The sequence below is a fragment of the Oncorhynchus clarkii genome, chromosome 32, assembly GCF_045791955.1.
Source record: "Oncorhynchus clarkii lewisi isolate Uvic-CL-2024 chromosome 32, UVic_Ocla_1.0, whole genome shotgun sequence".
Lineage (NCBI taxonomy): Eukaryota > Metazoa > Chordata > Actinopteri > Salmoniformes > Salmonidae > Oncorhynchus > Oncorhynchus clarkii.
Window position 1 is genome coordinate 39,166,944 of NC_092178.1, and position 13,964 is coordinate 39,180,907.

Genomic DNA, 13,964 nt, shown 5'->3' on the forward strand with positions numbered 1-13,964 from the left:
TTAAATGGAAGAAGTTTGGAACCACCAGGACTCTTCCTAGAGCTGGCCGCCCAGCCAAACTGAGAAATTGGGGGAGAAGGGCCTTGGTCAGGAAGACCTGAAAATATCTGTGCAGCGAAGCTCCCCATCCAACCTGACAGATTTTGAGAGGATCTGCAGAGAAGAATGGGAGAAACTCTCCAAATACAGCTGTGCTAAGCTTGTAGCGTCATACCCAAGAAGACTCAAGGCTGTAATCGCTGTCAAAGGGTCTGAATACTTATGTAAATGTGATATTTCAGATTTTTTATTTTTATACATTTGCAAAAATTCCAAAAATCTGTTTTATAATAGCTGCCATAGGTGCTTCAACAAAGTAGTGATTATAGGGTCTGAATACTTATATAAATGTGATATCAGTTTATTTTTTATTTTTTATACATTTGTTAACATTTCTTAAACCTGTTTTTGCTTTGCCATTATGGGTAGCTTGATGAGGGAAAAATGATGTAATCCATTTTAGAATAAGGTTGTTACCCAGGTGGTGAAGGTAGGAAACAACACCTCCACTTTGCTGATCCTCAGCACTGGTGCCCCACAAGGATGCTTGCTCAGCCCCTCCTGTACGCCTCCAACTCAATCATCAAGTTTATAGACGACACAACAGTAGTAGGCCTGAGTACCAACAGTCACGAGACTGCCTACAGGGAGAAGGTGAGGACCCTGGGAGTGTGGTGCCAGGAAAACAACCTCTCACCCAAAGTCAACAAAACAAAGGAGCTGTTAATGGACGCCAGGAAACAGCACCCCTCTATCAACATCAACAGGACCGCAGTGGAGAAAGTGGAAAGCTTCAAGTTCCATGGGGTACACATCACTGACAAACTGATATGGCCCATCCACACAGTGTGGTGAAGAAGGAGGAGGAGGAGGCTGAAGAAATTTGTCTTGGCACCTAAAACCCTCAAACTTTTACAGATGCACAATTGAGAGCATCCTGTCGGGCTGTATCACCGCCTGGTACGGCAACAGCACCACCCGCAATTGCAGGGCTTTCCAGAGGGTGGTACGGTCTGCACAATGCATCACCGGGAGCAAACATGCCCTCCAGGACACCTACAGCACCCGATGTCAAAGGAGGCCAAAAAGATCAAGGATAACAACCACCAAAGCCACTGCCTGTTCACCTCGCTATCATCCAGAAGGCGAGGTCAGTACAGGTGCATTAAAGCTTGGACCGAGAGACTGAAAAACAGCTTCTATCTCAAGGCCATCAGACTGTTAAACAGCCATCACTAGCATATTCAAGGCTGCTGCCTATATACATAGACTTGAAATTGTCACTGGCCACTTTAATAATGGAACACTAGTAACTTTAATAATGTTTAAATATTTTGCGTTATTCATCTCATATGTAAATACTGTATGCTATCCTATTCTGCTGTAACTTAGTCTATGCCGCTCTGACATTGCTCACCCAAATATTTAGATATTCTTAATTCCATTCCTTTAAATTTGTGTGTATTGTGTGTATTGTTGTGAAATTGTTAGAGATTACTGCACTTTTTGAGCTAGAAACACAAGCATTTTGCTACAACCGCAGTAGCATCTGCTAAACATGTGTATGTGACAAATAAAATGTGATTTAATTTTTACGTAACCAAATGTGGAAAAAGTCAAGGGGCCTGAATACTTTCCGAATTCACTGTACACCAGGGATGAGGAACTTGGATGGGGGTGGGGGCCACAAAAAATCTGAACTCCTCGTGAGGGGCCGCAGTTGCTCGCGGTTTTAGGTGCCCACATGTGTACCAAAAAATGACAGCTGGGCCAAATAGATTGCAAAATAGTTGTGAAGAGATTTTCGATGTACCGATTCCATGGCACATGGTAACTGATACACAAAACAACACTGGATTCAAAACTTTGAGTTATTAAATGTAAATTATTATACAAAATTCTTGCAACCAATTGAATGTTATATATATATATATTTATGGGGTTTACAACCATCCCAGCTCTGCAGATTTTGCTGCGAACAGACAGAATCATTTAGATAATCTGTTTTTGTACTGTCCATATGTGGCTTGTTTTTGGTTGCAGGTTCAGGAAAAGCTGAAGAATTACAACATTTGCCTGGAGCCTGCTGGGTGATTTGAAAAGTCATACTTAAATCGATCAATAATATCATAATACTTTTTGCAAAAATGTTTATTTTTAATTTACAATCTTTAGAAACAAGAGATTATATAAAGGTTGAACTTTTGTGATACAGCACAGTTGAAAAATAAATGGCAAATAGAAATAAACTGGACGGTGTTCAACGATAGTTGAGTGGAGCTGAAGGTTGGGACTAAAAATGACAAGAAAACGAATGTAAAATATACTGTGTCCGTAAAATCGCTCATCGCTGCAACTCCCCAACAGGCTCGGAAGATGCAAAGGTCAAGTCATGCGTCCTCCAAAACATGACCCGCCAAACCGCGCTTCTTAACACCCACTCGCTTAACCCGGAAGCCAGCTGCACTAATGTGTTGGAGGAAACACCGTTCAACTGATGATCGAAGTCAGCCTGCAGGCACCCGCCCCAAGGAGTCGCTAGAGCACGATGAGCCAAGTCAAGCCTCCTCGGCCAAACCCTCCCCTAACCCAGACAACGCTGGGCCAATTGTGCGCCGCCCTATGGAACTCACGGTCATGGCGGGATTATATATATATATATATATATATATATATATATATATATATATACACATACATATACTACCTTTCAAAAGTTTGGGGTCACTTAGACATTTCCTTGTTTTTTGAAAGAAAAGCACATTTTCTGTGCATGAAAATAACATCAAATTGATCAGAAATACAGTGTAGACATTGTTAATGGTGTGAATGACTATTGTAGCTGGAAACGGCAGATTTTATTTTAATGGAATATCTACATAGGCGTACAGAGGCCCATTCTCAGCAACCATCACTCCTGTATTCCAATGACATGTTGTGTTAGCTAATCCAAGTTTATCATTTTAAAACACTATTTGATCATTAGAAAACCCTTTTGCAATCATGTTAGCACAGCAGAAAACTGTTGTGCTTATTAAAGAAGCAATACAACTGGCCTTCTTTAGGCTAGTTGAGTATCTGGAGCATCAACATTTGTGGGTTTGAATACAGGCTCAAAATGGCCAGAAACAAAGAACTTTCTTCTGAAACTTGTTAGTCTATTTTTGTTCTGAGAAATGAATGCTATTCCATGCGGGAAATTGCCAAGAAACTGAAGATCTCGTACAACGCTGTGTACTACTCCCTTCACAGAAGAGCGCAAACTGTCTCTAACCAGAATAGAAAGAGGAGTGGGAGGCCCCGCTGCACAACTGAGCAAGAGGACAAGTACATTAGTGTCTAGTTTGAGAAACAGATGCCTGACAAGTCCTCAACTGGCAGCTTCATTAAATAGTACCTGCAAAACACTAGTCTCAACGTCAACAGTGAAGAGGCGACTCCGGGATGCTGGCCTTCTAGGCAGAGTTCCTCTGTCCAGTGTCTGTTCTATTGCCCATCTTAATCTTTTCTTTTTATTGGCCAGTCTGAGATATGGCTTTTTTCTTTGCAACTCTGCCTGGAAGGCCAGCATCCCGGAGTTGCCTCTTTGCTGTTGAGGTTGAGACTAGTGTTTGGACAAAAAAAAAAAAAACATTTATATATGACCCCAAACTTTTGAATGGTAGTGTATAATTTATAAATTTGCAAACATTTCTAAAAACCTTTTTTCTTTGTCGTTATGGGGCATTGTGTGTTGATTGATGAGAAAATATTTAATCAATTTTAGAATAAGGCTGTAACGTAACAAAATGTGGAAAAGGGGAAGGGGTCTGAATACTTTCTGAATGCACTGTACACGTTTATGAATGGATATTTCATTGTATTTTTTATTAACAAGAATGCATATTCGGAACGATACTTTTCAGTATAATTTAGATAGCAAATTACATGGAGATAATATATATATATATATATTTTACCTTTATTTAACTAGGCAAGTCAGTTAAAAACAATTTCTTATTTACAATGATGGCCTATCCCGGCCAAACCCTAACCCGGACGAAGCTGGGCCAATTGTGCACCACCCTATGGGACTCCCAATTACGGCCGGTAGTGATACAGCCTGGAATTGAACCAGGGTCTGTGGTGACTGCGCCACTCGGGAGCCCTTTCTATTACATAGTAAATATTTAACATCTAATTTCTAACCTATAATGAGATAAGCATTTGGTTGACTTGATTACAATTGAAATTATTTGACCATTCCAAATCACTTTCTGGAATTGTTTTAAAAATATGAAGCTAGGGTTTGGCAGAAAATGGCATTCCTTCTAAATGTATTGATGGCATTCCCTCTAAATTATTTGAATTACTGTTTGTTACAAATCATTGACGAATGATCATAGGGATTTAAGGAATATGTATTTTTTCTGGGATTCTCCAATAGCAGAATGTCCTTCAGTTGTCTCACATATCACTGTAAAAGAGAAGGGGAGAGATGTTTTGAGTGAATATCATTTCCTTCTCCACTGGAACCTATCATGTAAGAATGAATGCTAACACCTGCTGTTATGTTTTCAAAAGACACTGTGGACTTTAACTTTCAAATCCTCATTAAGTTAAAATCACAAGTTTCAAGTCCAATACCCTACAAACACCATTATTTGACACACAGTCTCATATATTGATGGTTAGGTTCACAATCATATGACATTATGGTGAAGTGGCTCACCAATGGGGGAAGTCAGTGGCTACTTACTCAGTCATGTACCCCTGCATTAAGTGACGGGATAGGATAACATCCCCGTAGACCATCCTTGACCTGACAGCTCTCTTCACTCTGGCACACCATAGACTGTGACAGAACAACTCCAGATTTTTGGCAGATGTGGACCGCAAAGCAGTTGTCTGAAATCAGGGATTCCCCTATCTAAAAACATCCCAGACACATATTAGTGAGACTTTTACACATCCAAATTTGAGTCACAGACAGCGCTCCAAAATACATAGCTCTTAATTTCATGGCCAGGTTCAGTTTCAGCTGAAAATGTAAAATAATGTTTCACATATTTCAAATAATACTTAAAGTATGCTTTTAGTATCCAGCTTGCAGTGCCCCTACCTTAAGGGTGTGTCCACCAGTATAGCAGCTGCACTGGTCCCAGCTAACACAGCCAGTACCATTGAAGTAGAAGTCTTTGTCGCAGGCACATCCCTCAACACAGGTGGTGGGACAGTTGATGGTGTCAGATAGGCCGGGACATGGAGTTGCACAGGTTTCAGCACAGGTTTGGTAGTGGCTGTTGGCAGGACAGGAGAATGCTGTGGACATATGAGAAAATAACTATTGTTTAGTCCTTTTGCATGAACATTACTTTTAGTTATGACTTTAAATATTAGGTTATCCGAATGTGAAACCCAAAAGAAAGTTATGTTGGACTGATTTGCAGAGTCAATCTGGACTCGGGTAGACGTAACATAGTAAACGAAAATAAGGGACACTCAAATTTAGTACGTTTGGTATGGTATGTAATTAATTTGTGGATGTCCACCACCCGTATGATATGTTACGAATGACAATTCGCATGATATTTTGCGAACTGCAATTCATACATTATGTTAAGAATTTGCAATACATATGATATGTTACAAATTCCAATTTGTCATGGCTAAGGTTAGCTAGGTGACTAATGTTAGCTTAGCTAGGGGTTAGGGATAGGGGTTAAAGTTAGGGCTAGGAGTTAGGTTAAAGGGTTAAGGTTAGGGGAAGGGTTAGCTAACATGCTAAGTAGTTGCAAAGTAGCTCAAAAGTAGTAAGTAATTGCAAAGTTGCTAATTAGCTAAAATGCAAAAGTTTTCTGTGATGAGAATGTCAGGGGTTCACCTTGGGGTCCTGATAGGGGCTGGACCAAATGTTTGATGTATTATAATAATTGAATATGCTTATGTTGTATTTATAGAAGGGGAGGGGTTATAATACCCCTCCCTCCTTACATTTATAGGGACCTAGACTACAGATTAACAATATATGTATATTCATTATAAAGGTTTAATATTGTTCCACAGTCTTTTCTAATCTCTGCCTCTTATAAAGAAACTGTCTGAGAAATGTGTGACTGTGAAGACAGAACTCTGCAGGGGAGTGAGTGTAAGCGATAAGAGACTAGTCAGACATTCCACTATAAATCAACTTGGACATTTACTGCTAAGCTTTTAGATAACACAAACTCTTGTTTATGTGTAGGCATGGTTTTGGTCTCATGAGTAGAAGTTAATGACGTAGGCAGTTACATCACAGGGGGTTGACTACAAGCATGATAAAAGCAACTTTGGACCTTTTCTATTTTGCAGAACTTACTCGGAAACATGCGTGCTATGTTCCTGTTAACTTCTGTCTGCAATTGCATTAATAAAGGTTTTTGAATGATTTAATTAAAGATATTGTCAGAATGCTAATTTCACCAATGAGCCAATGATTGACAAGGAACGAACTCCAACAAGAACATGCATGCTGGACGTTAGCGTTATACGCCCACCCATCTAACCCAACCAACCACCGTCCTTTTGTTTTGAATGGTTGGGGCGGCAGGTAGCCTAGTGGTTAGAGTGTTGCACTAGTAACTGAAAAGCTGCAAGATCGAATCCCTGAGCTGACAAGGTAAAAGTCTGTTGTTCTGCCCCTGAACAAGACAGTTAACCCACTGTTCCTAGGCCGTCATTGAAAATAAGAATTTGCTCTTAACTGACTTGCCTAGTTAAATGAATAAAAAATTCTTCATAAAAATCATAAAAATTTGAGTGTCCTGGATTTTCCTTTACTACGTTACATCTACTCTATGAGACCAGCCTGAAAGAGTTATAGAAAAATTGGTCTAGTGTCAGAAAAAACCCTAAACTACTCACGGCAAAATGTTGGTGATCTCCAGCTTTCAATCTTTACACCAAAGTCCTGACAGTCTAACATGTAAGCAGCAACACTGCGGCAAAGCATTTTTTGATCTCCCTCAGCCATACAGACATCAAAGAGGCAGTCTCTGAAGTAAGAGGCTGGGTCTATCTCATGGTGGCAGGCGGCAAAGGGTCCTTTAGGATCCGTAATGATACCACAGTCAGCACCAAACACGGCTTTCTTCTTAGAGTTACACTTCGGACAGAAGTCTCCGCTGCAACCGTCCTCACACACCACCCCAGGCATGCTGACCTTCCAGGCCGCCCCAAAAGAGTTGACGTCTTTGGCCATCTGTCCACCAGGTAGCAGGAACTCATCATTCTTGTTACCATTGAAATTGCCACACAGACCACAGGTCTTGCCTCTGTAGTTGCCAGGGACAGTGACGGTGACGTGGTACACAAGGTCATAGGTAACTCTTAGGCCAAAGTCTGTCAATATGACATCATTCGAGCCATCCTGATAAATCTGCACTGCACCGTTGTGTAGGCTCAATGGGAGGTTAGTCAGGATGCCGTTCACCTGGGGAAGACATGTTGTGTTTGATTCTCACTCACTTCTGGGCTGCAATTAAACTCAATCCGAGTGATTTTTTTTGTGTGGATGTGTCAGTCATCAATATGAATGACAATTTTTATTTTTTATTTTTTTAAGATCATTAACGGAACACAGACACATTATTTAAAAAAATCATATACATACCATGATCATTCCGATTTGGTTCCTGCGTAGAATTAGAATGTTACCATAGACTTCTACAGCTAAAAGCTTGGCAACGGACACTTTTGGAGCTGATGACATAGCATACCACTTCTCGTTCTCCACCACCACAGAGAAGGGGTTGAGGTGTGTGCCTTCCAGATGGCAGCCTTGAGCTGCAGTGTAGGTGCAGGTGCCTTGGAAGTCATAGGTGCTGTTGTCAAAGGTGTTGTAATGTGGGTCGCCTGAGATGGAACAAACTCCTTTTCCAACAGGCTGGCAAGCCCTGACGCCGTTCTTCACCTCACACTTCTCATTGGGTCCACAGGAAAAGCTCTGACACTTCATCTAAAAATAACAGTTCCATTATTTTGTACACAAGATGTTAATACAAGTTTATAAGGGATTACACTCAATTGCAGAAAGGTAGGTCCTATTTTTCTGTCATTCATCATCCCTACCGTGCCATTGCATGTGCATTCTTGCTGACAGAATCCATTGTGGTAGAAGACTTGTCCATTTTTGTAGTATCTTCCTTCGTGAAGACAACCACACTGGGAGAGATTAACACATTGGTCTCCGCTGAGAAGGAAGCCAGTATCACAGGCACATCCCTCTTTGCACAGAGCTTCACAGCCAGTGGGTGCTGACAGGCTCTGACATGTGGCTGAACAGCCCGGGGCACAAAGCCTATAGTGGCTGTTTGCAGGGCACTGGGCATCTACGAGAATTGACAATTGCAAAATGTAAATGCGTAGTCACCATCTAAATTACCTGACATGTAATTTGTAAAAAAAATATTTTTTAAATCTTATAAACATCCATACCACAGAATTGATCTGACCTCCAGGAGTAGACCATGGCCCCTTTATCCTGGCAGGCAGCTGTGTAGGCAGTTAGGGTATTGCACTGCATGTTCCTGTTTCCCTGGTACAGACAGACATCAAACAGACAGTCTTGAACGAAACCCATGGGTTCCACCTTGGAGTGACAGTCACGAAAGGGGCCTGTTGGGTCACTGATGAGGCCACAGTACTTGTTTGTCATGTACTGATCCCTCTGGGCGATGCTACAGTCAGGACAGGGGCCTTTGCAGCCGTTCACACAACCAGGGATCTTTGTTAATATCCAGCTCTGACCGAACTCCTCTGCAGTGGCAGCCTGCTTTCCATCCTTCATCTGCATGTCGTCGTTTGGATTGTGGTTGTAGTTGCCACACAGGCCGCACATTGCATTTGCATAAGTGTTGGGGACGGTGACTGTCGCTATGCTGTTCCAGTCATAGGACACTTCCACCCCAAAGTCAGTTTTGATCACAGCAAACCAACCGCTCTTGTATATGTGCAGTTTATTGAGTTTTACAGGAAGATTCACAAGTTCACCATTCACCTTTGAAGGAAACAAAAAAGTAGAGGAATGGTTCAGTTAACCTCAGTGTTGACCTTTTTAACATATACAGTGCCTTCAAAAAGTACTCACACCCCTTGACTTTTCCACATTTTGTTGTGTTACAGCCTGAATTTAAAATGGATTAAATAAATATTTTTTTATTTAACTAGGCAAGTCAGTTAAGAACAAATTCTTATTTACAATGACCTACACCGGCCATACCCAGACAACACTGGGCCAATTGTGAACCGCCCTATGGGACTCCTAATCACAAACCAGGGTCTGTAGTGACACCTCTAGCACTGAGGTGCAGTGCCTTAGACCTCTGCGCCACTAAGTTTCACAGATAGTGAAATAATAGTGTTTAACCTCTAAAAGGCTTCTACTAAGCTAACATATGGAATGTTTTAACATGATTCTTGAAAGACTACCTTATCTCTACCCCACACATACAACTATCTGTAACATGGCACGGTAGGGAGGATGAATGACAGACAAATAGGGCCTGCCTTTCTGTAATTGAGTGTAAACCCTTATAAACTTGTATTAACATATTGTGTGATAAATAATTGAACTGTTATTTTTAGATGAAGTGTCAGAACTTTTCCTGTGGACCCTTGTAGAGGTTAAACATGCTGTGATAGGAGACAACTGAGGAGGGATCAACAGCATTGTAGTTACAGTACTTCACAATACTAACCTAATTGACAGAGTGAAAAGAAAGAAGCCTGTACAGAATACAAATATAGCAAAACATGCATCCTGTTTGCAATAATGCACTAAAGTAAAACAGCAAAACGTGCCAAAGAAATTAACTTTATGCCCTGCAAACAAAGTGTTTTGTTTGAGGCAAATCCAACACAACACATCATTGATATTTGATACTGATACTTCATATTTTCAAGCATGGTGGTGACGGCATCATATGGGTATGCTTTTCATCTGCAAGGACTAGCGAGTTTTTATATAAAAAAAACAGAATAGAGCTAAGCTAGGCAAAAATCCTAGAAAACCTGGTTCAGTCTGCTTTTCAATAGACCCTGGGAGAGAAATTCACCTTTCAGCAGGACAATAACCTAAAACACAAGGCCAAATATAAACTCAGCAAAAAAATAAACGTCCTCTCACTGTCAACTGCGTTTATTTTCAGTAAACTTAACGTGTATATATTTGTATGAACATAACAAGATTCAACAACTGAGACATAAACTGAACAAGTTCCACAGACATGTGACTAACATAAATTGAATAATGTGTCCCTGAACAAAGGGGGAGTCTAAATCAAAAGTGACAGTCAGTATCTGTTGTGGCCACCAGCTGCATTAATTACTGCAGTGCATCTCTTCCTCATGGACTGCATCAGATTTGCCAGTTATAGCTGTTACCCCACTCTTCCACCAAGGAACCTGCAAGTTTTCAGACACTTCTGGGGGGAATGGCCCTAGACCTCACCCTCCAATCCAACAGGTCCCAGACGTGCTCAATGGGATCTTCGCTGGCCATGGCAGAACACTGACATTCCTGTCTTGCAGGAAATCACGCACAGAACTAGCAGTATGGCTGGTGGCATTGTCATGCTAGAGGGTCATGTCAGGATGAACCTGCAGGAAGGGTACCACATGAGGGAGGATGATGTCTTCCCTGTAACGCACAGCGTTGAGATTGCCTGCAATGACAACAAGCTCAGTCCGATGATGCTGTGACACACAAGCCCAGACCATGACGGACCCTCCACCTCCAAATCGATCCCGGTCCAGAGTACAGGCCTCGGTGTAACGCTCATTACTTTGACGATAATTGCGAATCCGACCATCACCCCTGGTGAGACAAAACTGTGACTCGTCAGTGAAGAGCACTTTTGCCAGTCCTGTCTGGTCCAGCAACAGTGTGCCCATAGGCAATGTTATTGCTGGTTATTGCCCTGGCCACCTGCCTTACAACAGGCCTACAACCCTCAGTCCAGCCTCTCTCCTATTGCGGACAGTCTGAGCACTGATGGAGGGATTGTGCATTTCTAGTGTAACTCGGGCAGTTGTTGTTGCCATCCTATACCTGTCCAGCAGGTGTGATGTTCGGATGTACCGATCCTGTGTAGGTGTTGTTACACGTGGTCTGCCACTGTGAGGACAATCAACTGTCCGTCCTGTTTCCTTGTAGCGCTGTCTTAGGCATGTCACAGTATGGACATTGCAATTTATTGCCCTGGCAACGTTCTGCAGTCCTCATGCCTCCTTGCAGCATGCCTAAGGCACGTTCACGCAGATGAGCAGGGACCCTGGGCATCTTTCTTTTGGTGTTTTTCAGAGTCAGTAGAAAGGCCTCTTTCGTGTCCTAAGCTTTCACAACTGTGACCTTAATTGCCTACCATCTGTAAGCTGTTAGTGTCTTAACGACCTTTCCACAGGTGCATGTTCATTCATTGTTTATGGTTCATTGAACAAGCATGTGAAACAGTGTTTAAACCCTTTACAATGAAGATCTGTGAAGTTATTTGGATTTTTACGAATTATCTTTGAAAGACAGGGTCCTGAAAAAGGGGCGTTTCTTTTTTTGCTGAATTTATATTGGAGTTGCTTACCAAGGCAACATTGAATGTTCCTGAGTGGCTTTAGTTACAGTTTGGACTTATATCGACTTCAAAATCTACAGCAAGACTTGAAAATGGCTGTCTAGCAATGCTCAACATCCAATTTGACAGAGCATGAAGAATTTCAAAAATATTATTGCAATTATTGTACAATCAGGTGTGCAAAGCTCTTAGAGACTTACCCAGAAATACTCACGACTGTAATCGCTGCCAATGGTAATTCTAACATGTATTGACTCACGCATGTGAATACTTATGTAAATCAGATATTTCTGTACTTCATTTTCAAGAAATTTGCAATCAATTCTGAAAACATGTTTTCACTTTGTCATTATGGGGTACACTATTTAATCAATGTGGAATAAATGAAAGGGTATGAGTATTTTCTGATGGCATTGTAATCAAAACTATGCGATTTTTATTACAAGTAATTTCTTACCATCACAAATCCTGGGTGCTCTTTACTGATGACAATCGTGTACCCATAGACCTTGACCTCAACCAGCTTGGTGATGGACCCCACCTTTTTATCTCGCCCATCGTTCTGTATGGCAACACTAAAGTGCTCCAGGCTGGTGTCATTGGAGCAGACACTAGCCATCTGATACACACAGGTGCCCTGGAAGTTGTAGAGTTGTCCATCGAAGGTGTGGTAATGTGGATCACCAGACACCATGCATGAGGAAAAGGTTGTAGGGTAGCAGCCTCTTATGCCATCAACCACCTTGCACTGCTGTCCAAGTGGACAACTGGCCACCTGGCTCTCAACACTCCCACCAGTGGAGCTGCAGTTACAGCGTTTGGTACAGCTATCATCCCCCCAGAAAGATGTTCCGGCTTCGACATAGTGGCCTTTGTACTGGCAGCCACATTGGGACTTCGGCACACACTTGTTCCCACTGCGCAGGTGGCCCTCGTCACAGATACAGGCCTCCACACAGCTGGCTTTGCATTTTGAGGGAGAATTTGGGTCTTCACAGGTGGCAGGGCAGGCGCTTCCACAGAACTCATAGTGACTGTGCTCTGGGCATTCAGGCTTGGCTGGGGGAAAAGATCACAAAACACACTCAGTTTTACAACATTTGAAATGGGAAATAAAGTATTTGCAGTCCTTTATGCTCGAATCCTCCTGAAAATGATCAGTTGTTTTTGCAAGTCACTCACGGCAATGGGCAATGCCCCTCCAGTTGTACACTCTGATCCCAGCCCTCTGGCAGGCATCGGTGTACACCTGCAGGGTGTCACACATGTACGTCTTCATGATCTCGCCCCGACAAAGGTCATACAAGCAGTTCTCCTGGAAGATCTTGTAGTCAATGGCGGCATTGCAGTTTTTGAAGGGTCCATTCATTATCTCTGTGAGAAAGGTGCAAAAGATCTCCCTTTCTAAGTGCTTAACCAAGCCGCTCTCACAGTTCTCACATTGGCCTGTGCACTCATCTCTGCAGTAGGCATCACCTCCCTTGTCTGATACCCTCCAGCTCTTGCCTAGGGTCACAACATTACTGGCAAGGGAGCCACTGGGAGTGGTGAGTTCGTCATCCTGTTTGCCATTAAAGTTGCCGCACATGCCACACACCTTGCCTGCCAGGCTCCCGGGCATAGTCACCACCAGGTACTTCAGCCAATCATACTGCACCATCAGACCAAAGTCTGTCTCCAGGACAACTGAAAATCCACTCTGGGAGAGTTTCAATTTGCCATTGTCTAAGCTGATGGGAAGATTCCACAACTGGAAGTTAATCTGCAAGGAAATCAAACCACATTAGAAAAATAATTTACACACGGTACATGCAGATACAGTACACCCATATACACCAAACTAAGACAAGGATTGTTGAACAGATAACACAGATAGAAAACTTGTGACTCCACTCACCCGGACAAGACCAAATTCAGAGTTGACAATGTCAATGTTGACTCCGTAAACCTTGACGGTGACCATTCCCACTGAGGTAAGCTGCGAGTTTGCACGATCCTCCACATTCTTGGCCTGCACCTCAAAGGCTGGGTGGTCCTTGTCAACATGGCAGTTCTTAGTCATGATGTAGGTGCAGTTGCCCATGAAGCTGTAGTAGTGGCCGTCGAACGTGCGGTAGTGGGGGTCGCCCATTGCCCAGCAGGTGCCTATCTTTGGTGGGACAGTAGCTGGTCCTGCAGAGCAGAGTCCTACAAAGTGCTCTAATGGTAAATGTTATGTTCCTCAAAGTGGACAGAAAATCTCTATAATTGATTTGATCTGTCTAGATATCATAATTGTATGTCCTTTGTTCAGCTGTAGCAATTATGCAACATTTTATACTATGCCATTGGCACAGATTT

General features: G+C 42.3%; 1 protein-coding gene across 1 annotated transcript; it reads right to left on the reverse strand.

Annotated features, from left to right (window-relative positions):
* Positions 1-4,032: 4,032 nt before the first annotated feature.
* LOC139391967 (IgGFc-binding protein-like) lies at positions 4,033-13,755 on the reverse strand. The gene is made up of 10 exons (XM_071139571.1): positions 13,522-13,755; positions 12,807-13,386; positions 12,082-12,683; positions 8,494-9,055; positions 8,128-8,201; positions 7,670-8,014; positions 6,922-7,489; positions 5,141-5,340; positions 4,778-4,948; positions 4,033-4,495 (listed from the first exon to the last, which is right to left on the reverse strand). The coding sequence occupies exons 1-9, from the start codon at positions 13,753-13,755 to the stop codon at positions 4,778-4,780; spliced, it is 3,336 nt and encodes a 1,111-aa protein (XP_070995672.1). The 3' UTR covers positions 4,033-4,495.
* Between the last annotated feature and the right edge of the window lie 209 nt (positions 13,756-13,964).

Excerpts from the sequence above, each read along its gene's own strand:
- LOC139391967 (XM_071139571.1), bottom strand. The coding sequence starts at position 13,755 with ATGGGCGACCCCCACTACCGCACGTTCGACGGCCACTACTACAGCTTC. Across the intron at positions 9,056-12,081 it reads AGCACCCAGGATTTGTGATG|GTGAATGGTGAACTTGTGAA; the intron begins GTAAGAAATTAC and ends TTTCCTTCAAAG. Across the intron at positions 4,949-5,140 it reads CTGGTGGACACACCCTTAAG|ATAGGGGAATCCCTGATTTC; the intron begins GTAGGGGCACTG and ends GGATGTTTTTAG.